Source organism: Oncorhynchus gorbuscha, linkage group LG03, assembly GCF_021184085.1.
Source record: "Oncorhynchus gorbuscha isolate QuinsamMale2020 ecotype Even-year linkage group LG03, OgorEven_v1.0, whole genome shotgun sequence".
NCBI lineage: Eukaryota > Metazoa > Chordata > Actinopteri > Salmoniformes > Salmonidae > Oncorhynchus > Oncorhynchus gorbuscha.
Window position 1 is genome coordinate 16657947 of NC_060175.1, and position 25000 is coordinate 16682946.

The following is a 25000-nucleotide window of genomic DNA, read 5'->3' on the forward strand; positions in this document are numbered from 1 at the left end:
GACTGGGACACTCCAGAAGGTCAGGACTCTGACTGGGACACTCCAGAAGGTCAGGACTCTGACTGGGACACTCCAGAAGGTCAGGACTCTGACTGGGCCACTCCAGAAGGTCAGGACTCTGACTGGGCCACTCCAGAAGGTCAGGACTCTGACTGGGCCACTCCAGAAGGTCAGGACTCTGACTGGGCCACTCCAGAAGGTCAGGACTCTGACTGGGCCACTCCAGAAGGTCAGGACTCTGACTGGGACACTCCAGAAGGTCAGGACTCTGACTGGGACACTCCAGAAGGTCAGGACTCTGACTGGGACACTCCAGAAGGTCAGGACTCTGACTGGGACACTCCAGAAGGTCAGGACTCTGACTGGGCCACTCCAGAAGGTCAGGACTCTGACTGGGCCACTCCAGAAGGTCAGGACTCTGACTGGGCCACTCCAGAAGGTCAGGACTCTGACTGGGCCACTCCAGAAGGTCAGGACTCTGACTGGGCCACTCCAGAAGGTCAGGACTCTGACTGGGCCACTCCAGAAGGTCAGGACTCTGACTGGGCCACTCCAGAAGGTCAGGACTCTGACTGGGCCACTCCAGAAGGTCAGGACTCTGACTGGGACACTCCAGAAGGTCAGGACTCTGACTGGGCCACTCCAGAAGGTCAGGACTCTGACTGGGCCACTCCAGAAGGTCAGGACTCTGACTGGGCCACTCCAGAAGGTCAGGACTCTGACTGGGCCACTCCAGAAGGCGTATTTTCTTCTTTTCAAGCCATTCTGTTGTAGATTTAGTTCTGTGTTTTGGGTCGTGGTCCTGTTGCGTCACCCAACTTCTGTTGAGCTTCATTTGGCGGACAGATAGCCTTACATTCTCCTGCAAAAAACTTGGAAATTAATTTTTCCGTCGACGTTGGCAAGCTGTCCAGGCCCTGAGGCAGCAAAGCAGCCCCAAACCATGATGTTCCCTACACCATACTTTACAGTTGGGATGAGGTTTTGATGTTGGTGTTCTGTGCCTTTTTTTTCTCCACAGAGTGTTGTGTGTTCCTTCCAAACAACTCAACTGTAGTTTCATCTGTCCATAAAATATCTCCTTTCACACAGTGATACCTAACCCGCATTCACTTCTCTCCTTTCACACAGTGATACCTAACCCGCTTTCACTTCTCTTCTTTCACACAGTGATACCTAACCCGCTTTCACTTCTCTCCTTTCACACAGTGATACCTAACCCGCTTTCACCTCTCTCCTTTCACACAGTGATACCTAACCCGCTTTCACCTCTCTCCTTTCACACAGTGATACCTAACCCGCATTCACCTCTCTCCTTTCACACAGTGATACCTAACCCGCATTCACTTCTCTCTTTCACACAGTGATACAGTGATACCTAACCCGCACCTCTCTCCTTTCACACAGTGATACAACCTCTCCTTTCACACAGTGATACCTAACCCGCATTCACCTTTTTCACACAGTGATACCTAACCCGCATTCTCCCTTTCACACAGTGATACCTAACCCGCATTCACTTCTCTCCTTTCACACAGTGATACCTAACCCGCATTCACCTCTCTCCTTTCACACAGTGATACCTAACCCGCATTCACTTCTCTCCTTTCACACAGTGATACCTAACCCGCATTCACTTCTCTCCTTTCACACAGTGATACCTAACCCGCATTCACTTCTCTCCTTTCACACAGTGATACCTAACCCGCTCACACTTCTCTCCTTTCACACAGTGATACCTAACCCGCTTTCACCTCTCTCCTTTCACACAGTGATACCTAACCCGCATTCACCTCTCTCCTTTCACACAGTGATACCTAACCCGCATTCACCTCTCTCCTTTCACACAGTGATACCTAACCCGCCGGCTAAAGCGGGGAAAAAAACGACTTCCCCTAGAGCGGAAATCCGATTTCGATAACTACGAGAATTTAATCACCACTCCATTCATCTGTTCCCCTATCATGTCCAAGTCAAACAGGAGTCACGCTCACAAACAAATCTGGACTCAAATACCATATGAAATCTTTCAAATACTTTTAGCGTTTGCTTTAGCCTGCCTGGTGTGCCAGGTGGGCAGGGTTTGTTCTTTTACAGCGATTCTATTGTGGTTCTTGTTGTTCTTTCGCCAGGTTAAAGGGGAGGGTCTGTATTTTGGCTCGTGTTTGTCAGTGTCTCTTTTCTTCCATCTGAATCCTGACTTAATGTTTGGATTGCATGTTTTGAATGTTCTGGTAATTTTCACTAACTAAGGCATCAATCAAGAGACTTTGCCTCTGGCGCCGTCAGTTAATGGAGAGGGAGAAGTGGAGAGAGGATTTGTCCCAAATGTCACCCTATTCCCTATATAGTGCACTACTTTTGACCTGTGCCCTATGGTCAAAAGTAGTGCAATAAATAGGGAATAGGGTGACATTTAAGACACTCAGTTTGTTGGTGCCAGGAATGACTGTGATAAAAGTATCTAGGGGTGTTAGTGACTGCTCAAATGAAGTGCTTTTGCCTCGTAGCAATGGGGAGGGCTGAAAGTTTGTGTGCTGAACGTTGGCGTGCTGAACATTGGCGTGCTGAACGTTGGCGTGCTGAACGTTGGCGTGCTGAAAGTTCTCTGTGTGACTCTGTGTGACCCGACTTGTGTTAAGGGGTTCCTAGACCAGTGAAAACGATGTTGTTGGGCAAAGGCAGGTCTGACTTGCATTTCAATGGGAATGCTTTCCAATGAGCTCCATTTAGTCAGACTATCAAGACAACACAGTGCACAACTATAGTATTGTTATAGAGGTGGTTTGGTGATGAGTAACCTTACCTGAGACATGAGATTTACCCAAGACGTCTAGGCTTTAGGATCATTCATTCGGGTAAAGCACTGGAGACGAACCCTGGTTGGTCACGTGTGTAACTTCGGGAGCAGGATTAAATGACTAATTATTTCTGCATTATGTTTGTGTTTGCATTATGAAGGGATTTGTTCAGTAAGAAACATGCTAACTCTAGTGTTGGGGTAACGAGTGTTGGTGTTAACACTTGTTGCTAACCCGAGGTGTTTGGGCAATGCAAAGTACACAATGCAGTGGGTGTTGTTTTTGTGATATTAGGGGGTAATTTGGACTTTTGCATGCCGAATTTGAGATGCTTTTTCTCCAATTTGTCATGAAAATGCGCTGATGGGGGAAAATGTTTTTTGACGAGTGGCTTGATTGTACCATTTTATGTTGTAAAAGTGCGTTATTGATTTCAAATTGTACTTGAACGGGTGTGCCTTGGTTTACAGAGACATTAACTGTTTGTCTCATTGTTTTACAGATTGGTGTCATAGGAGAGGTGTTTTTAACCAAACCAAGCTGCTGGGAGGTCAAGGGGTGACATGCCTCTGTAACACATTGTTGGAAACAAATGGTGAGGGGAACATTTTCTGATTCATTAATCTAGGTATAAGCTGTAGTTTATCAGTATATTTGATGTCTTGAAGTTAAATGATGTGAATATTAATGTTTCTCATAACTATATACAGTATGTTATCTATCTAGGTTGTGAAGTGTGTGAATCCCTTGCTTTCTCTCCTGGGTTGCCAGATTGGTTGCCATGCCTCCGGGGATGGTGCGACGTGGTTTGTCAGTCCTGGTGGCGGTCCCAGCCCCAGTACTGTTGCTGCTGCTAGCTGCCGGCTGGCCCTCCTATGGCCTGGCCTGGGCCTCCTCCCCCTACCCCATCTTTACCCGCAACGACACCCTCTTTGAGCACATGACCCTGCACCCGGACCCTGCGGTGGGACGTGTCTACGTGGGGGCGCAGGACCGCCTCTTCCAGCTGGACCGCCACCTGACTGCCGAACTCCGGTTCGACACCGGACCCGTGACGGACAGCCGTGAGTGCCTTCCACCCGTCACCGAGGGCAACTGCCCACAGGCGCGGCCCACCAGCAACCACAACAAGCTCTTGCTGGTGGACCCCTACTCTATGGAACTGATCACATGTGGCAGCGTCAACCAGGGCATCTGCCAGAAGCGGAGTTTAGACTCTGTGGGTACGGTGCTGTTCTCAGCCGAGCGGCCTGTGGACACGCAATACGTGGCAGCCAACCACCCCAACGTGAGCACGGTGGGCCTGGTGGTGCGCTCCCGCCCTGACCGCCAGCCCGTGCTCTTTGTGGGCCGCGGCTACACCAGCAGCCACCCACCCATCTCCACGCGCAACCTAGTCCAGGAGCCCGTGTTTTCCTACGAAGAAACTGCAAAGCTATCGGTGGCGGGCCGCCTCTCAGAGTACGACCACCACTTCGTGGCCTCCTTTGCCCAGCGCCAGCATGTCTACTTCCTCTTCTACCGGCGTGACCTCAAGTCCCAGTCGCGCGAGTACCGCACCTACGTGTCGCGCGTCTGCCTGGATGACCAGGCCTACTACTCGTATGTGGAAGTTCCTCTGGCCTGTCGCTCGGCAGCAGGTAAGAGCTACAACCTACTCCAAGCTGTCCGCCTTGGTCTACCACCCAGGGGGAGTGGGGGCGAAGCTGGGAAAGCCGAGGTGCTCCTGGGGGTGTTCTCCACACATCAGACCTCGTCCACACGGCCCAGTGAGGACTCTGCTCTCTGCATGTTTAACCTGGACGATCTGGACCAGAGGATCAACTCCACCAGGGACCTGTGCTACACGCAGTTCGGCCGTGCCGAGGAAGGGGGGGAGGCGGCCTACATCGAGTACGAAGTCAAATCCAACTGCGCCAACCTGCCGTCGGTGAGTAGATTGACTTGCCAGGTCCTAATTTTATTCGGTCCTGGGTTCAATTAGTGTTTGTAATCTTTCCAAATCTTTTAGTGTTTGCTTTAACCTGTCTGAAGTGCCAGATGGACAGGGTTTGCCGTTTTGCGACTATTATATTAGTTCCAATCGAGCCTAGGTGAAGTATTGGAAATGATTTAGAATAGTATTTGAAAACTGCTTGCCTTATTTTAGCACTTTAGTTTGCAATCATTTTATTGCTGCTATTTAGGCTACCTACTATGAGGAAGTCATGAGGCAACAATGGGTACCTCCCAGTGCTTGCTTCTAAAAATCTAACAATTTGGATGCCAAATGATCCTTGTTTTATCGTCTGCTGATGCTTTATGCATTTGTCCTGTTCATCTGGACAGGACAAATTATTAGTAAATTACACATAAACATAAATGTTTAAACATAAACATAAATTATACATAAAGATACTTAAAACTATTGGTAGAATTAGACTTAGGAAGTGATGATAATGTAACATGTATGCTGTCACCATGTTTTAAGTTACCAGGCAAATAGGGGACTGTAAAATAGTGGAACTGCATTTAATCTACATATACCAATAAAGATGTTGTTTCTTAACAAGTCGGAATGTCTTTAGGATTTACTGTAATTCTACTACTAGATTGGTTGCTTCCAGGGTCATTCAGCTTCTGCGACGTGACCTCCATGTTAGAAATTCTATGAAATTTAATTTGATATTTTAGTATGGACAAATGTAATCCTTCTATTTGGGAAATTAAATTAGATTACTTTCTCATAATGACCCTGGTGTGTGTGTACGACTACCGCTCCGACTTCAGTGGGTGGGCACTGAGACACAGTGTATTTAATGATACACCCCATAAAGGACACAGAAGAGGTGTTAACCTCTGACCCCTGAATGCTGTTTACCTTCTGATGGGCTCGGGGAACGTTAGTGTGGTGGGTCCGTGTCCCAAATGGCACCCTATTCCCTATTTATTGCACTGTTTTTGACCAGAGCCCTATGGGCCCTTCCAAAAGTAGTGCACTACAAACGGAATAGGGTGCTATTTGGGACACAGTAGGATAATGTAATAGGATTGTAGGGGGGGGATCGATCGTGACATTGGCCTTAGTGAGAGGGCCACATTTAACCAGGACTGACAAGGATGGATAAAGTCACCCACCACTGACACCGGAACGAGGGAGATTGCAACAGGGAAGCAGATGGTACAGGGAGGAAGGGAGAGGAAATGAGGTGTGTGTGTGTGTGTGTGTGTGTGTGTGTGTGTGTGTGTGTGTGTGTGTGTGTGTGTGTGTGTGTGTGTGTGTGTGTGTGTGTGTGTGTGTGTGTGTGTGTGTGTGTGTGTGTGTGTGTGTGTGTGTGTGTGTGTGTGTGTGTGTGTGTGTGTGTGAGAAACGGAGTGGGTGTGTGAGAGGGAGGCCTAAACATCACCGCCACAGGTAACTTTCACAAAGCTGTGAACGATCTGAGAGACGAGGCAAGAAGGGCATTCTATGCCATCAAAAGGAACATAAAATTCAACATACTAATTAGGATCTGGCTAAAAATACTTGAATATTAGAGCCCATTGCCCTTTATGGTTGTGAGGTCTGGGGCTCGCTCACCAACCAAGAATTCACAAAATGGGACAAACACTAAATTGAAACTCTGCATGCAGATTTCTGCAAAAATATCCTCAGTGTACAACGTAGAACACCAAATAATGCACGCAGAGCAGAATTAGGCTGATACCGATTGATCAAAATCCAGAAAAGCGCCGTTAAATTCTACAACCACCTAAAATGAAGCCCAAACCTTCCATAACAAAGCCATCACCTACAGAGAGATGAACCTGGAGAAGAGTCCCCTAAGCAAGCTGGTCCTGGGGCTCTGTTCACAAACACAAACACCCCACAGAGCCCCAGGACAGCAGCACAATTAGACCCAATCATATCATGAGAAAACAAAAAGATAATTACTTGACACATTGGAAAGAATGAACAAAGAAACAGAGCAAACTAGAATGCTATTTGGCCCTAAACAGAGAGGACACAGTGGCAGAATACCTGACCACTGTGACTGACCCAAACTTAAGGAAAGCTTTGACTATGTACAGACTCAGTGAGCATAGCCTCGCTATTGAGAAAGGCCGCCGTAGGCAGACATGGCTCTCAAGAGAAGATGGGCTATGTGCTCACTGCCCACAAAATGAGGTGGAAACTGAGCTGCACTTCCTAACCTGCTGTCCAATGGATGACCATATTAGAGACGCATATTTCCATCAGATTAAACAGATCCACAAAGAATTCAAAAACAAATCCAATTTTGATAAACTCTCATATCTGTTGGTTGAAATACCAGTGTGCCATCACAGCAGCAGGATTTGTGACCTGTTGTCACAAGAAAAGGGCAACCAGTGAAGAACAAACACCATTGTAAATACAACCCATATTTATGCTAATTTATTTTCCCTTTTGTACTTTAACCATTTGTACATTTGTTACAACACTGTATATATACATAAAATGAACTGTGTGTAATGTTTACTGTTCATTTTGATTGTTTATTTCACTTTTGTATATTATCTACTTCACTTGCTTTGGCACTGTAAACATATGTTTCCCATGCCAATAAAGCCCCTTGAATTGAATTGGGAGGGAGCTGGATGGATAGATGGATGGAGTGGGTGTGTGGGAGGGAGGGGGGAGGAGGGAGCTGGATGGATAGGGAGGGAGGGATGGATGTGTGAGAGGGAGGGAGCTGGATGGATAGATGGAGGGAGCTGGATGGATAGATGGATGGAGTGGGTGTGTGAGAGGGAGGGAGGGGGTGTGTGAGAGGGAGGGAGCTGGATGGATAGATGGATGGGAGGGAGGGTGTGTGAGAGGAGGGAGGGATGGATGTGTGAGGGGTGGGAGCTGGATGGAGTGGGTGTGGAGGGAGGGAGGGGTGTGTGAGAGGGAGGGAGCTGGATGGATAGATGGATGGAGTGGGTGTGTGAGAGGGAGGGAGGGGGTGTGTGAGAGGGAGGGAGCTGGATGGATAGATGGATGGAGTGGGTGTGTGAGAGGGAGGGGTGTGTGAGAGGGAGGGAGCTGGATGGAGTGGGTGTGTGGGAGGGAGGGGGTGTGGGGAGGGAGCTGGATGGATAGATGGATGGAGTGGGTGTGTGAGAGGGAGGGAGCTGGATGGATGGAGGGAGGGAGGGGGTGTGTGAGAGGGAGGGAGCTGGATGGATAGATGGATGGAGTGGGTGTGTGGGAGGGAGGGAGGGGGTGTGTGAGAGGGAGGGAGCTGGATGGATAGATGGAGGGAGGGGGTGTGTGAGAGGGAGGAGCTGGATGGATAGATGGATGGAGTAGGTGTGTGGGAGGGAGGGGGTGTGTGAGAGGGAGGGAGCTGGATGGATAGATGGATGGAGTAGGTATGTGAGGGAGGGAGGGGGTGTGAGAGGGAGGGAGCTGGATGGATAGATGGATGGAGGGGATGTGTGAGAGGGAGGGAGGGGGTGTGAGAGGGAGGGAGGGGTGTGAGAGGGAGGGAGCTGGATGGATAGATGGAGGGAGGGGTGTGAGAGGGAGGGAGCTGGATGGATAGATGGATGGAGTGGGTGTGTGAGAGGGAGGGAGGGGTGTGTGAGAGGGAGGGGTGTGTGAGAGGATGGAATGGGTGTGTGAGAGGGATGGAATGGGTGTGTGAGAGGGATGGAATGGGTGTGTGAGAGGGATGGAATGGGTGTGTGAGAGGGAGGGAATGGGTGTGTGAGAGGGAGGGAATGGGTGTGTGAGGGAGGGAATGGGTGTGTGAGAGGGGGAATGGGTGTGTGAGAGGGAGGGAATGGGTGTGTGAGAGGGAGGGAGGGGGTGTGTGAGAGGGAGGGAGGGGGTGTGTGAGAGGGAGGGAGGGTGTGTGAGAGGGAGGGAGGGGGTGTGAGAGGGAGGAGGGTGTGGAGAGGGAGGGAGGGGGTGTGTGAGAGGGAGGGTGTGAGAGGTGTGTGAGAGGGAGGGAGGGGGTGTGAGAGGGAGGGAGGGATGGAATGGGTCTGTGTGAGAGGGAGGGAGAGGAGGGAGGGGTGTGAGGGAGAGGGTGTGTGAGGATGGAATGGGTGTGTGAGGGATGGAATGGGTGTGTGAGAGGGATGGAATGGGTGTGTGAGAGGGATGGAGGGAGGGAGGGGAGGGGAGGGGTGTGTGAGGGAGGGAGGGAGGGGGGTGTGTGTGAGAGGGAGGGAGGGTGTGGAGGGGAGAGAGGGGGTGTGAGAGGGAGTGTGTGTGTGTGAGAGGGAGGGAGGAGGGGAGGGAGTGTGTGTGTGTGAGGGAGGGTGTGTGTGTGTGAGGGAGGGAGGGAGGGGGTGTGTGTATGTAAGGGAGATGGAGTAGGTGTGTGAGAGGGAGGAAGATGGAGGGATGGGAGATGTGGTAATGCTAGGCTAGCTCTAGTTCCGTGAACATAAACTCTGTTACAAATAGTAACAATACACCAACACCACATAAAACCATCAACACAAGTACCTATCAACAGTGTTAGATCCCAATGTTTATTACTTGACCCCTATTGTTTTTTGTTGCAGGAACTCATAAGCTGGTAATATTTGTCATAATGAAGTTGATAAATTGCACCTAATTTAACAAATTGTGTCCATACATCTCTAAATTACATTAATTTTCTAATTATTTCCCTCTTGAATTATAGAACACCCTGGATGCCTACCCATGTGGTTCAGACCACACCCCCAGTCCAATGGCCAGCCGGGTGGCTGTGGAAGCCGAGCCCATATTGGACAGCCCATCCACCCGTCTCACCGCCGTGGCTGTCAGCTTGAGGGCGGGACATACAATCGCCTTCCTGGGGGATTCCAAGGGAAACCTGCGCAAGGTAGAGACAATTTGAGATGGTAAAACTATTGGAGCGATTTATATTGAGTGTACAAAACATTAAGGACACCTGCTCTTTCCATGACAGACTGACCAGGTGAATCCAGGTGAAAATTATGATCCTTTATTGATGTCACTTGTTAAACCCGCTTCCATCAGTGTAGATGAAGGGGAGGAGACGGGTTAAATAAGGATTTTTATGCCTTGAGAAAATTGAGACATGGATTGTGTATGTGGGCCATTCAGAGGGTGAATAGACAAGACAAAAAATGTAAGTGCCTTTGAACAGGGTCTGGTAGTAGGTGCCAGGCACACCGGTTTGTGTCAAGAACTGCAAATCTGCTGTATTTTTCACGGTCAACAGTTTCCTGTGTGTATTAAGAATGGTCCACCACCCAAAGGACATTCAGCCAACTTGACACAACTGTGGGAAGCATTGGAGTCAAAATGGGCCAGCATCCCTGTGGAACACTTTGGACACCTTGTGGAGTCCATGCCTAGACGAATTGAGGCTGTTCTGAGGGGAAAAGGGAGTGTAACTCAATATTAGGAAGGTGTCCTCAATATGTTGTACACCTTTAAAACTGGACATGTTCTATGCTGGGAGTTTCTGTGTCTTGTATGTTATACAGTACATTTTGTATACGGTACATTTCCAGTACATTCCATTGCATTAAGTGAGCCTTTAATAATCCCTGAATAACCTAAGCTCAGCCTCTACGTAGATCTAGACATGTTCACAGAAAACTAGCCAGACAGACAAATAAGTACGTATGCCAGAGATCAGAACTTTTACCCTTCCATAAGTACGCAGACTGAAGTCAACACTCCAGAAATAATAGCTAGAGCAAACCGGACCAACCGGACCAGGTAACAAACCAATGCATCTGTCCTTAAGTGGCTCTGGGTGTGTTTGATTTTCCCTGGATGTGCAGATAACACTGGTACTGTTATGGACAATGAGAAATCTGCTCTTTCTCTCCTTTGATTGGCTGTTCTTATGTATTTTTTTCACCGCTTGCTTTCTTTCCCGTCTTGATTTATTCTTTTTGTCCTCTTTCGTAAGACGTATTGTTTGTAAACCACAACAGAGAAAGGCAGCGTTGCTCCAACATGAACCAGTGCACTGATAGAAGATGGGCAGCCTAGACTGAGACCTTTATTAATCATACACACTAGGAGCGATATTCCTACATCCACCCTGTACCGTCTCGGATATAGACCACACCCTGTACCAGCCTCGGACATAGACGACACCCTGTACCGGGCTCGGACATAGACGACACCCTGTACCGGGCTCGGACATAGACGACACCCTGTACCGGGCTCGGACATAGACGACACCCTGTACCGGGCTCGGACATAGACGACACCCTGTACCGGGCTCGGACATAGACGACACCCTGTACCGGGCTCGGACATAGACGACACCCTGTACCGGGCTCGGACATAGACGACGACACCCGGACATACCACCCTGGGCTCGGACATAGACGACACCCTGTACCGGGCTCGGACATAGACGACACCCTGTACCGGGCTCGGACATAGACGACACCCTGTACCGGGCTCGGACATAGACGACACCCTGTACCGGGCTCGGACATAGACGACACCCTGTACCGGGCTCGGACATAGACGACACCCTGTACCGGGCTCGGACATAGACGACACCCTGTACCGGGCTCGGACATAGACGACACCCTGTACCGGGCTCGGACATAGACGACACCCTGTACCGGGCTCGGACATAGACGACACCCTGTACCGGGCTCGGACATAGACGACACCCTGTACCGGGCTCGGACATAGACGACACCCTGTACCGGGCTCGGACATAGACGACACCCTGTACCGGGCTCGGACATAGACGACACCCTGTACCGGGCTCGGACATAGACGACACCCTGTACCGGGCTCGGACATGTACCGGGCTCGGACGACGACACCCTGTACCGGGCTCGGACATAGACGACACCCTGTACCGGGCTCGGACATAGACGACACCCTGTACCGGGCTAGACGACACCCTGTACCGGGCTCGGACATAGACACCCTGTACCGGGCTCGGACGACACCCTGTACCGGGCTCGGACATAGACGACACCCTGTACCGGGCTCGGACATAGACGACACCCTGTACCGGCCTCTGATATAGACGACGCCCTGTACCGGCCTCTGATATAGACGACGACGCCCTGTACCGGCCTCTGATATAGACGACGACGCCCTGTGATAATAAGAGAGGTGGAATAGAGGGGGATAACACACATTTGGGTTAACCTAACATGGTAGTGATACACACAGAGGGCTTGGGTTAACAGAGTAGTGATACACACAGGGGGCTTGGGTTAACATAACATGGTAGTGATACACACAGAGGGCTTGGGTTAACATAACATGGTAGTGATACACACAGGGGGCTTGGGTTAACATAACATGGTAGTGATACACACAGGGGGCTTGGGTTAACATAACATGGTAGTGATACACACAGGGGCTTGGGTTAACATAACATGGTAGTGATACACACAGGGGCTTGGGTTAACATAACATGGTAGTGATAACACAGGGGGCTTGGGTTAACATGGTAGTGATACACACAGGGGCTAACATAACATGCTTGGGTTAGGGCTTGGGTTAACATAACATGGTAGTGATACACACAGGGGGCTTGGGTTAACATAACATGGTAGTGATACACACAGAGGGCTTGGGTTAACATAACATGGTAGTGATACACACAGAGGGCTTGGGTTAACATAACATGGTAGTGATACACACAGGGGGCTTGGGTTAACATAACATGGTAGTGATACACACAGTGGGCTTGGGTTAACATAACATGGTAGTGATACACAAAGAGGGCTTAGGAAAATAAAAAAACAACCCACTTCAAATATGGTCTTGAAATGCATTAGTGCCAAGGGTTGAGTTTATATCACCCAGACATGTGAATTTGAGTGGGTTATGTGGCAGGGGCTCATAGGGGACATCTCAGTTGTTTAAACTTGCTGCCTTGGTGAAAACCCATCAAGTCCGTTCAACTGTCACTGTCGGCAAGGAAGCCGCATCAGAGTATTTAGTAACAGCAAGTTCTCTCACTCCCAGACTCTCATTGGGAATAGTGACTAGCGCTAACAATTAGCACTTTGTTTCATTTTTGTCAATGGTTGTGCTGCGGTTGTGACCAGGGTGTGGTGGAGCAGAGCAGGGAGGGGAGCACAATGACACCCATTAACAATATTTTTACACACTGACCACATAACAACAACACTGGCCAATGTGGCCGTTCTTCATGATGTCTGTCTAACTAGGACTCCATGACTCAGTGTTTTGTGTTTGAGTCTCACAGTGTGTGCATACAGGGCACAGTCGTCACTGACTGGCAAATAAATGCAAAAACAGCAGAGTTCTAAATAGAGTTCTAAATAGAGTTCTAAATAGAGTTCTAAATAGAGTTCTAAATAGAGTTCTAAATAGAGTTCTAAATAGAGTTCTAAATAGAGTTCTAAATAGAGTTCTAAATAGAGTTCTAAATAGAGTTCTAAATAGAGTTCTAAATAGAGTTCTAAATAGAGTTCTAAATAGAATAGAAATGTGGCGTTCTAAATAGAAATGAGTTCTAAATAGAATGCCCTATTCTCTTTCCATAGACTATCACGCATACATACATACACGCACACATACACGCACGCATACACGCACGCATACACGCACGCATACACGCACGCATACACGCACGCACGCATACACGCATACACGCACGCATACACGCATACACACACGCATACACGCACGCACGCATACACGCACGCATACACGCACGCACGCATACACGCACGCACGCATGCACGCACGCATGCACGCACGCACGCACGCACGCACATGCGCGCATACACGCACGCGCCCATACACGCACGCGCCCATACACGCACGCGCCCATACACGCACGCGCCCATACACGCACGCGCCCATACACGCACGCGCCCATACACGCACGCGCCCATACACGCACGCGCCCATACACGCACGCACCCATACACGCACGCACCCATACACGCACGCACCCATACATGCACCCATACACGCAGATGAATGATGACTCTGTCACTCATTGTTGCTACTGTCCCTCTTACTGTAGTCCCAGACTATATACAGAATGCCTCTGGGACGTAGCATATTACATCTTACTGTAGTCCCAGACTATATACAGAATGCCTCTGGGACGTAGCATATTACATCTTACTGTAGTCCCAGACTATATACAGAATGCCTCTGGGACGTAGCATATTACATCTTACTGTAGTCCCAGACTATATACAGAATGCCTCTGGGACGTAGCATATTACATCTTACTGTAGTCCCAGACTATATACAGAATGCCTCTGGGACGTAGCATATTACATCTTACTGTAGTCCCAGACTATATACAGAATGCCTCTGGGACGTAGCATATTACATCTTACTGTAGTCCCAGACTATATACAGAATGCCTCTGGGACGTAGCATATTACAGCACATGATCAGATCTGGGTTCAAATACCATTTCAATCGCTAAGTATTAATGCGTAGTTAAAAAAATATATGTATTAGTTGAATATTGGCATGTATTTGAAAATATTCAAATGCATCGACAAGTGTATTTTTCATTTATTTTATTTTATGAAATACTCCCATGCATTTGAACCCTGGTCTGTTTGGTCCTAGGGTATTTGAAATAATGTATTTGAAAATAGTTTTAAATAGTAAGCTATTAATAGGTAAATACTTAAATATGTTCTAATACTTTTAATAGAAGTAGTTTATTCGGCACCACGTTATTTGAAAATAAAAAGAATGGAAGTATTTTAAATAACAAATACCTAAATACACATGTATTTGAACCAAGGTCTGCACATGACTGACACCTGCTAGGTGAATTAGCAGTGAGCTCTAACTATTACAGAGTTGGTATTGGGGAAATCAATTGATTGTATTGGCCATCAATGCAATTTCATATAAGGTGAATTAGACACAGAATGTATGGGTGTGTGCGCTCAACCCAGAGTTTGTGTTCTGTACAGTGTGTGTTCAGACAATGCAACTGACAGATGATGGGATTGCAAGGGTGAGATATGCACCAGTAATTTGCCATGATGAGATAATCCTATTCTAGTGGATGGAGGAGGGTCAGAGTGGGTCATTCTCATGAAACTGACATTTGACCCCAAATTTCTCTGGTAATTTTTCATGAAATGCCCTCTAGGAACACTGAGATTAGGATCTGTACTTATCTATATCATTATCATTATGTTTTTTGATCAGATATAATACATTTTACCACAATTTACACCCAATTCTCATTACCGTAACAGTGCAAAAAGTAATACCCAAATCCATTTCAAATATTTGTTTACCTTGCTCCCCTATTGAAAAGGCCTGAGTTAAACAGAACACTGAAACCTTAAATATTTAAGTGAAATATTACAATTAAATCTGACTTTTTACCAATTAGAGATTTTTTGAAGTTTTGGTAATGAGAAGTCCAAGTAGGTGAAGGGGGTGTTTGATCATAAGAACCACATTCTGACGGCATTTTAGCGAGTAAATTAACTTCTTCTACTCCTCTAGATCAGGGTTTCTCAAACTTTTATAATATTGTAGCGATCCTCGCTAATGATTAGGCCCCCGAGTGGCACAACAGTCTAAGGCACTGCATCTTAGTGCTAGAGGCATCACCACAGACACCCTGGTTCGAATCCAGGCTCAATTTGGCCCAGTGTGGTCTGGGTTGGCCAGTGTAGGCTGTCATTGTAAATAAGAATTTGTTCATAACTGACTTACCTGGTTAATTAAAGGTTCAATAAAATACAACTAATGATCCCACTTGACAATTCCCTAAATTGGGCTAACCCTATTGGAGCACTGTGTGCATGTTTTCCTTTCATACGAGTGAGCCTAGTTCTGTACTCCTTTATTGGTTTGCTTTAATTAAATGTACCTAATAGGTTTCTTTTGAATGTGAATGTTTGTTTTGCAGGTGTTTCTGGGCCCTAACGGTGAGGTGGAGGAGTACGCCGTCGTCTCCATCCAGGCCAACGCGGCCATCAGCTCAGACCTGCTCCTGGATCAGTCTGAGGAGCACCTTTTCATCATGACGTCCACCATGGTACAGTATCAAATCAAATCAAATGTATTTATATAGCCCTTCGTACATCAGCTGATATCTCAAAGTGCTGTACAGAAACCCAGCCTAAAACCCCAAACAGCAAGCAATGCAGGTGTAGAAGCACAGTACACTAGCCTGCTCCTAGATCTGTTTGTTGGTGCTGTCCTGCCAAGTCCTCTGCTCATTGGCAGTTTGACACACATGAATCCCACTTCTGACACCAACAGTACACTACCAACACGACAACTTTAATTTCTTCCCTTCACAACGGCACAGTGGCCAACGACTGTGTCTCTGAAACAAGTCTCTTTTTTCGTTTATAGTAATCTCGTCCACGGCTCTATTGAGACGAGGTTCAGTTTATAGTAATGGCTTCATGCAAAGTACTCATAGACTCTACAACATTTTCACCACATTGCTTTATTTCTATCCAATCCTTTTATCGATCAGGTAAGTGGCAACAGTTTTGGCCAATAGTTCTGTGTCCGAAATGGGTCTCATTGTTTACCATGCGTTGCACATAATGACTGAATATTGCCTGTTGTTTTGATGTGGCCATAGCTCCAGAAGAGGCCAGTGGCTGAGTGCCACGGACATCTGGACTGCCAAGCCTGTCTGTCTGCCCATGACCCCTACTGTGGATGGTGTGTCCTGGAGGGGAGGTAAGCCACTAATTCTGAGTAATCCAATGGATTAGCTAACTAATTGCTTTTATTGTCAAGTCATATGTAATCCGTAACCAAATTACATTTAAGTAATCCGCCCAACCCTGGCCCTGGTTAAAGGGTCAACATATCAAACTAGAGCCAGAGGTTTCCCTGGTCAGGTCAAGTGGCCTAGGAAAACTCAGGGCCCTAGATATTACGGCTGGGAGGGACTGTGTTTGTGGTACCTCTCATGTCAAATACAGTAGATAGTCATAGGTATTGCTCGTGTTTTAAGGCTACTATACAATATGTAACTTTTTGGACGACCTGACAAAATTCACATAGAAAAGTGAGTTATAGATTGGTTATTCTCATTAAAAGCACGTATAGGAAGCAGTCGGTCTGTTCTATGTTCGCTATGCTTTTTTTTTTTAACCAGGCAAGTCAGTTAAGAACACATTCTTATTTTCAATGACGGCCTGGGAACAGTGGGTTAACTGCCTGTTCAGGGGCAGGACGACAGATTTGTACCTTGTCAGCTCGGGGTTTGAACTCACAACCTTCCGGTTACTCGTCCAACGCTCTAACCACTAGGCTACGCTACCGCCCCGGCAGCTTTCCGTTTTTTAAGTTTAGTTTTTGTGTCTAACTTTCGGTTTTGTACACCAGCTTCAAACAGCTGAAAATACAATATTGTTGGTTATGCTAAATATATTTCACAGCGGTTTAGATGGTAGAATGATTCTCTACATTAAACTTGCTTGTTTTGTCACATAAACTGAAATTAAACTATTAGAATTTTAGCAACCAGGATATGGCAGAACAACAGATTTGTACCTCGTCAGCTCGGGGGTTTGAACTCCCAATTTTAGCAACCAGGATATGGTAGAGCGATTTCTGCAATGTGCATCATTTAATTTTATTTAACCTTCATTTAAGTGGGCAATCGTTTTTGTAGTAGCTACAGCAGCCAAACCCAGGCTTTTCTCCATACACTCACAACTAAGCACATAAACAACATATTAGGAAGTAATTGGTTGGCCCAGCAACAACATACGAGGAAGTGATCGGCCCGGCAACAACATACGAGGAAGTGATCGGCCCGGCAACAACATACGAGGAAGTGATCGGCCCGGCAACAACATACGAGGAAGTGATCGGCCCGGCAACAACATACGAGGAAGTGATCGGCCCGGCAACAACATACGAGGAGGTGATCGGCCCGGCAACAACATACGAGGAGGTGATCGGCCCGGCAACAACATACGAAGAAGTGATCGGCCCGGCAACAACATACGAGGAAGTGATCGGCCCGGCAACAACATACGAGGAAGTGATCGGCCCGGCAACAACATACGAGGAAGTGATCGGCCCGGCAACAACATACGAGGAAGTGATCGCCCGGCAACAACATACGAGGAAGTGATCGCCCGGCAACAACATACGAGGAAGTGATCGCCCGGCAACAACATACGAGGAAGTGATCGCCCGGCAACAACATACGAGGAAGTGATCGGCCCGGCAACAACATACGAGGAAGTGATCGGCCCGGCAACAACATACGAGGAAGTGATCGGCCCGGCAACAACATACGAGGAAGTGATCGGCCCGGCAACAACATACGAGGAAGTGATCGGCCCGGCAACAACATACGAGGAACTCATCGGCCCGGCAACAACATACGAGGAAGTCATCGGCCCGGCAACAACAACATAGAATGCTGGCACAGCTCCTTGTTCTGACCAGATTTTGCCAAGTCATCTTAAAAGCTTCAGTTAGTTGTTTACTCAGCAGGATCACTACCATCTGTTCCTCTCTCCCTCATCCCCTCGTGTCTCCCTCGTATCCCCCTCGTGTCCCCCTCGTATCCCCCTTGTGTCTCCCTTCTTGTCCTGCACCTTGACCACCTGTCTCTCCCTCCCCTCTCTCTGTTATTTCTGTCTTCCTTTCACATTTTCTTATTTTCTTCTCCATTTCAAACCAATCAGGATGTCTCTTTAAAAAAAAGAAGAAAAGTCAGTCAATGTATATTTCTCCCATCACCGCTTTGGCCCTAATTCCCATGTTGCTCTTCTCTTCCTCCTCTTCCTCCTCCTCCCATTCTTCCTCCTTTCTCGTACTTCCTTCTCCCCCCTCTACTCCTCCCATTCTAACTCCCTCGGACTCTCCATTTCCCCTCTCCCTCTGTTTCCCCCTCTCTCCCCCTCCTGTGCTATAGTGTTATGATGTAAAGACAATTATGTATCCATTACATTATATAATAATATACACTGAGTGTACAAAACATTAAGAACACCTGCTCATACCATGACATAGGCTGACCAGATGAATCCAGGTGAAAGCTATGATCCCTTGATGTCACTTGTTAAATCCACTTCACATCAGTGTAGATTGAGACAATTGAGACATGAATTGTGTCAGAGTAGCCTAGTGGTTAGAGCGTTGGACTAGTAACCGAAAGGTTGCAAGTTCAAATCCCCGAGCTGACAAGGTACAAATCTGTCGTTCTGCCCTTGAACAGGCAGTTAACCCACTGTTCTAGGCCGTCATTGAAAATAAGAGTTTGTTCTTAACTGACTTGCCTAGTTAAATAAAGGTTAAATAAAATGTGTGCCATGGGCAAGGTTAAATACTGTGCCTTTGAAGGGAGTATGGTAGTTGGTGCCAGGCACACCTGTTTGTGTCAAGAACTGCAACGCTGCTGGGTTTTGTACGCTCTACAGTTTCCCGTGTGTTTGAAGAATGGTCTACCACCCAAAGGACATCCAGCCAACTGTGGGAAGCATTGCAGTTAACACAGGCCAACACCCCTGGGGAATGCTTTCGACACCTTGTAGAGTCCATGCCTTGATGAATTTAGGCTGTTCTGAGGGCTAAAGGGGATGCAACCTAATATTAGGAAGGTGTTCCTTATGTTTTGTACACTCAGTGTATTCTAAGTATGTACTATTTCTGTAACAGTATGCTATGCTGATAGTACATTGTATGTACACTACATTACCAAATGTATGTGGACACCTGCTCATCAAACATCTTGTTCCAAAATCAGGGGCATTAATATGGTGCCCCCTTTGCTGCTATAACAGCCTCTACTCCTCTGGGAAGGTTTTCCACTAGATGTTGGAACATTGCTGCGGGGTTTTGCTTCCATTCAGCCACATGCGTTAGTGAGGTCGGGCACTGATGTTGGGTGATTAGGCCTGGTTGCAGTCGGCGTTGCAATTAATCTCAAAGGTATTCGTTGAGGTCAGGGCTCTGTGCAGGCCAGTCAAGTTCTTCCACACAAACCTTGAGAGACAATTTCTGTATGGACCTTGCTTTGTGCGCTGAAACAGGAAAGGGCCTTCTCCAAACTGTTGCCACAAAGTTGGAAACATAGAATCGTTGAGAATGTCATTGAATGCTACATCGTTAAGATTTCCCTTCACTGAACTAATGGGCCTAGCCAGAAACCATGAAAACCAGCCACAGACCATTTATTCCTCCTCCATCAAACTTTACAGTTGGCACTATGCATCGGGGCAGGTAGCGTTCTCCTACCATCCGCCAAGCCCAGATTCGTCCGTCAGACTGCCAGATGGTGAAGTGTGATTCATCACTACAGAGAACACGTTTCCACTGCTCTAGAGTCGATTGGCGGTGAGCTTTACACCACTCCAGCCGATGCTTGGCATTGTACATGGTGCTTGTGGTTTGTTTGTGGCTGCTCAGTCATGGAAACCTATTTCATGAAGCTCCCGACGAACAGTTATTGTGCTGACGTTGCTTCCAGAAGCAGTTTGGAACTCTGTAGTAAGTGTTGCAACCGAGGACAGACGCGCTGCACGCTTCAGCGCTCTACGGTCCCATTCTGTGAACTTGTGTGGCCTACTACTTTGCGGCTGAGCCGTTGTTGCTCCTAGATGTTTCCACTTCTCAAATCGGCAGTTACAGTTGACCGGGGCAGCTCTAGCAGGGCAGAAATGTGACGAGCTGACTTGTTAGAAAGGTGGCATCCTATGGCGGTGCCATGTTGAAAGTCACGGAGCTCTTCAGTAAGGCCATTCTACTGCCAATGTTTTCCTATGGTGATTTCATGGCTGTGTGCTCTATTTTATACACCTGTCAGCAACTTTTGTATCTATAGTGAATGTAATGATTCATCTATTATGGTATGATAATATATTGTACGTATACATTATGATTTACACTCAGTGACCAGTTTATTAGGTACCTATCTAGTACCGGGTCGGACCCACCTTTGCCTCCAGAACAGCCTGAATTCTTCGGGAATCGAAACATTGCTCAATTGCTATCAAGGGACCTAACGTGAGCCAGGAAAGCATTCCCCACACCATTACACCACAGTCACCAGCCTGTACCGTTGACAAGCAGGATGGGTCATGGACTCATGCTGCTTACGCCAAATCCTGACTCTGCCTTCAGCTTGACGCCGCAGAAACCTGGATTCGTTGGACCAGGCGATGTGTTTCCACTCCTCAATTTTCCAGTGTTAGTGATGTGTCCACTGGAGTCGCTTCTTCTTGTTTTTAGCTGATAGGAGTGGAGCCCGATGTGATCGTCTGGTGCAATAGCCCATCCCTGACAATGACTGACTAGTTGTGCGTTCTGAGATGTCGCTCTGTTCTGAGATGTCGCGCTGTTTTCGCCCCCAGGACTGCCGCTGACAGGATGTTTTGTTTGTCGCGCCAGTCTCTGTAAACTCTAGACACTGTCGTGTGTCAAAAGTCCAGGAGGACAGCCTTTTCTGAGATACTGGACTCGCCGTGCTGGTCACCGACGATCATGCCAAGCTCAGTCTAACAGTAACTAGATGCCTGTCTGCCTGCTTTTAAAGCAAGCCATGGCCACGTAATGATTTTTGTGAATATGGTGGTGTACCTAATAAACTAAATAATAATATGTTGCTATCAATAAAGTATAATATGATCATGTATTGTGTAGATGTAGTCTGGGCGATGGTAATGTATCAGTATGTGAGATGATATTAACATATTGATATGTGTAGGTGTGGCCAGCAGGCTCAGTGTTCACGCGGGGCCCAGGCAGGCCAGTGGCTGTGGAGCTTCGACATGGAGCAGAAGTGTCTCACCATCCAGTCCCTCAGCCCCTCCAACATCAGCCGGCAGGAGAAGAGAAGTGTATGTCTGTGTGTCTGTGCGTACGTGTGTCTGTGGGTACGTGAGTCTGGGCATACGTGTATGTTTGTATGTGTGTATTTTTGTGTGTGTGTGTGTGTGTGCGCGTGCATGTGTGTGTGTTCAAGTACATGGGTATGTGAGCACATGCTTTTATACAGGGTTGTTCCTTCATGTTCACACTGTGATTGATAGTTTTAGCCTGGCTGGATCCTGGCTGGCAGTGTTTGCTTGTTTTACATCCAGTTTTACAGCAGAGATCAGAGATGGTTATCATATACATTCTCCTTGCAGATCCGAGCCAGCTCGTTCTCTCTCTCGCTCTCTCGCTCTCTCTCGCTCTCTCTCGCTCTCTCTCGCTCTACCTCCCTCTAACATCTTCTCCCTACCTCCCTCAGATCTCTCTATCAGTCCTGGGCCTGGCCGTCCTAGAAGAGGACAAGTCGTACTCCTGTTTCTTTCACGACTCTGAGAGTCCTGCCACAGTCACCGACATGGGGGTCACCTGCCTCTCCCCTGACCCCCACAGGGTGCTGACTGGGCCTCCGGGACAAGGTGAATTCCAAGGGGGCCAGATGGGTACTAGGCATGGAACCTGCTTCTCTATACTGTTTATACACACACATGCACAAGCGCACACTTCATCATTTTAATGAGATGTTAAACGTAAGGACCTGTCTCTCACTCGTTAAAGTGTGTGTGTTGTTATACAGACCCAGCAGCCTCTAAGCAGCAATAGGTACAGTGTCCTTACAGAGCAGATGTATGTTGGATCCAAATCCTCTTTGTCTCCCAGTTTACACAGCAGGGAGTCACTTCCATGTCCGCCAGTCTGGGGAGCTAATCATGCAATTCATCCGTCACGTGTGTTTCATGCAGGCTTCTATCTTTGGGCCTGGGATAGTGCGGTATGGTTTGGCCTGGGATAGTGCGGTATGGTTTGGCCTGGGATAGTGCGGTATGGTTTGGCCTGGGATAGTGAGGTATGGTTTGGCCTGGAATAGTGCGGTATGGTTTGGCCTGGGATAGTGCGGTATGGTTTGGCCTGGGATAGTGCGGTATGGTTTGGCCTGGGATAGTGCGGTATGGTTTGGCCTGGGATAGTGCGGTATGGTTTGGCCTGGGATAGTGCGGTATGGTTTGCCCTGGGATAGTGCGGTATGGTTTCGTTGCATGCTTGGAGCCATCGATTTGTTTTGGTCAGTCATTTCTGATGCATTATGGGCATTAACTGTTCACACACATGCACTAGTGAACTCCTATAATGTCCCCCTTCCCTCCTCCATCCACTTTTTTCTCTCACCCCCCCATGTCTCGCCCCCCATGTATCAAACCCCCCTTTTCTCAGCCCCATCCGTCTCCCTGGTTCCCATGAAAAGGATTCCTGGAGAGGTTTGTTGTGGTTCTCAGGCCATGAGGGCTAGGTATTTAACATGAGGGCTAATCAAATCAAATCCAATTGTATTTGTCACATACACATGGTTAGCAGATGTTAATGCGAGTGTAGCGAAATGCTTGTGCTTCTAGTTCCGACAATGCAGTAATAACCAACAAGTAATCTAACTAACAATTCCAAAACTACTACCTTATACACACAAGTGTAAAGGGATGAAGAATGTGTACATAAAGATATATGAATGAGTGATGGTACAGAGCAGCATAGGCAAGATACAGTAGATGATATTGAGTGCAGTATATACATATGAGATGAGTATGTAAACAAAGTGGCATAGTTAAAGTGGCTAGTGATACATGTATTACATAAAGATGCAGTAGATGATCTAGAGTACAGTATATACGTATACATATGAGATGAATAATGTAGGGTATGTAAACATTATATTAGGTAGCATTGTTTAAAGTGGCTAGTGATATATTTTACATAATTTCCCATCAATTCCCATTATTAAAGTGGCTGGAGTTGAGTCAGTGTGTTGGCAGCAGCCACTCAATGTTAGTGGTGGCTGTTTAACAGTCTGATGGCCTTGAGATAGCTGTTTTTCAGTCTCTCGGTCCCAGCTTTGATGCACCTATACTGACCTCGCCTTCTGGATGATAGCGGGGTGAACAGGCAGTGGCTCGGGTCCTTGATGATCTTTATGGCCTTCCTGTGACATCGGGTGGTGTAGGTGTCCTGGAGGGCAGGTAGTTTGCCCCCGGTGATGCGTTGTGCAGACCTCACTACCCTCTGGAGAGCCTTACGGTTGTGGGCGGAGCAGTTTCCGTACCAGGCGGTGATACAGCCCGCCAGGATGCTCTCGATTGTGCATCTGTAGAAGAAGGTATTTAACATGAGGGCTAGGTATTTAACATGAGGGCTAGGTATTTAACATGAGGGCTAGGTATTTAACATGAGGGCTAGGTATTTAACATGAGGGCTAGGTATTTAACATTAGGGCTAGGTATTTAACATTAGGGCTAGGTATTTAACATGAGGGCTAGGTATTTAACATGAGGGCTAGTAATTTGTAAGTCGCTCTGGATAAGAGCGTCTGCTAAATGACTTAAATGTAATGTTAAATGTAATGAGGGCTAGGTAGTTAACATGAGGGCTAGGTAGTTAACATGAGGGCTAGGTAGTTAACATGAGGGCTAGGTAGTTAACATGAGGGCTAGGTAGTTAACATGAGGGCTAGGTAGTTAACATGAGGGCTAGGTAGTTAACATGAGGGCTAGGTAGTTAACATGAGGGCTAGGTAGTTAACATGAGGGCTAGGTAGTTAACATGAGGGCTAGGTAGTTAACATGAGGGCTAGGTAGTTAACATGATGATAGTGGAATCTCTAAATTCCTGTATGTTTTATAGCCAAATCAGATTCGCACTCGTTCTAGTTCATTAATGAGGTGTAAGTTCATTAATTATGCATGAAGTAGATTGAGACCAGTCTTAAAAGCCAAAGGTAACAGCGTTTATTTCAAGAGAGTACTAAACGCATACACATTTTTCCACAGGTTATAAACTGAAAATGACGTCAGCGTTTTCCAAACATTCTATCTATTTCACAAGTAGAGGGGCCCTCTAGCTCTCGAGCCTTCGCGTTATCAGCACGAAGTCCAGGCCAGTCAGTATAAATCAACATTCTAGACAATCTGGAGATGGGCCGTTCCCGCCACCTGGAGATTTGTACAACTGAATGCACTAAGGAACAGACCTTCGTTGTTACTAAACTCCTGACTACATTATATACAATTGGGAATGGGAGCAAGAGAGAAAATTCACATGTACAGTACATTATAGCATTTGGACTAGTCAGTTCTGATTGGAATGTATACATAACTAGTCATTTCAACCATAATTTCCTCTAACACATGAGGGCTAGGTATTTAACATGAGGGCTAGGTATTTAACATGAGGGCTAGGTATTTAACATGAGGGTTAGGTAGTTAGTCCCATCTGCCTGGGGGTATTAGTGAATAGAGAGAGACTCACACTGATCCCACAGGTATTACAGGGA

The 25000-nt window shown here is 47.3% G+C and overlaps 1 protein-coding gene across 1 annotated transcript in view; it reads left to right on the forward strand.

The window, feature by feature from the left end:
* The window catches only part of LOC124026771 (plexin-B1-like), a 158454-nt gene that overhangs the window by 91072 nt on the left and 42382 nt on the right, over positions 1 to 25000 (forward strand). The window contains 7 exon segments of the mRNA XM_046339515.1: positions 3304 to 3396; positions 3573 to 4731; positions 9428 to 9610; positions 15632 to 15760; positions 16322 to 16422; positions 21416 to 21548; positions 21944 to 22100. Of these exon segments, the coding sequence (XP_046195471.1) occupies positions 3583 to 4731; positions 9428 to 9610; positions 15632 to 15760; positions 16322 to 16422; positions 21416 to 21548; positions 21944 to 22100 (1852 nt within the window). The 5' untranslated portion in view covers positions 3304 to 3396; positions 3573 to 3582.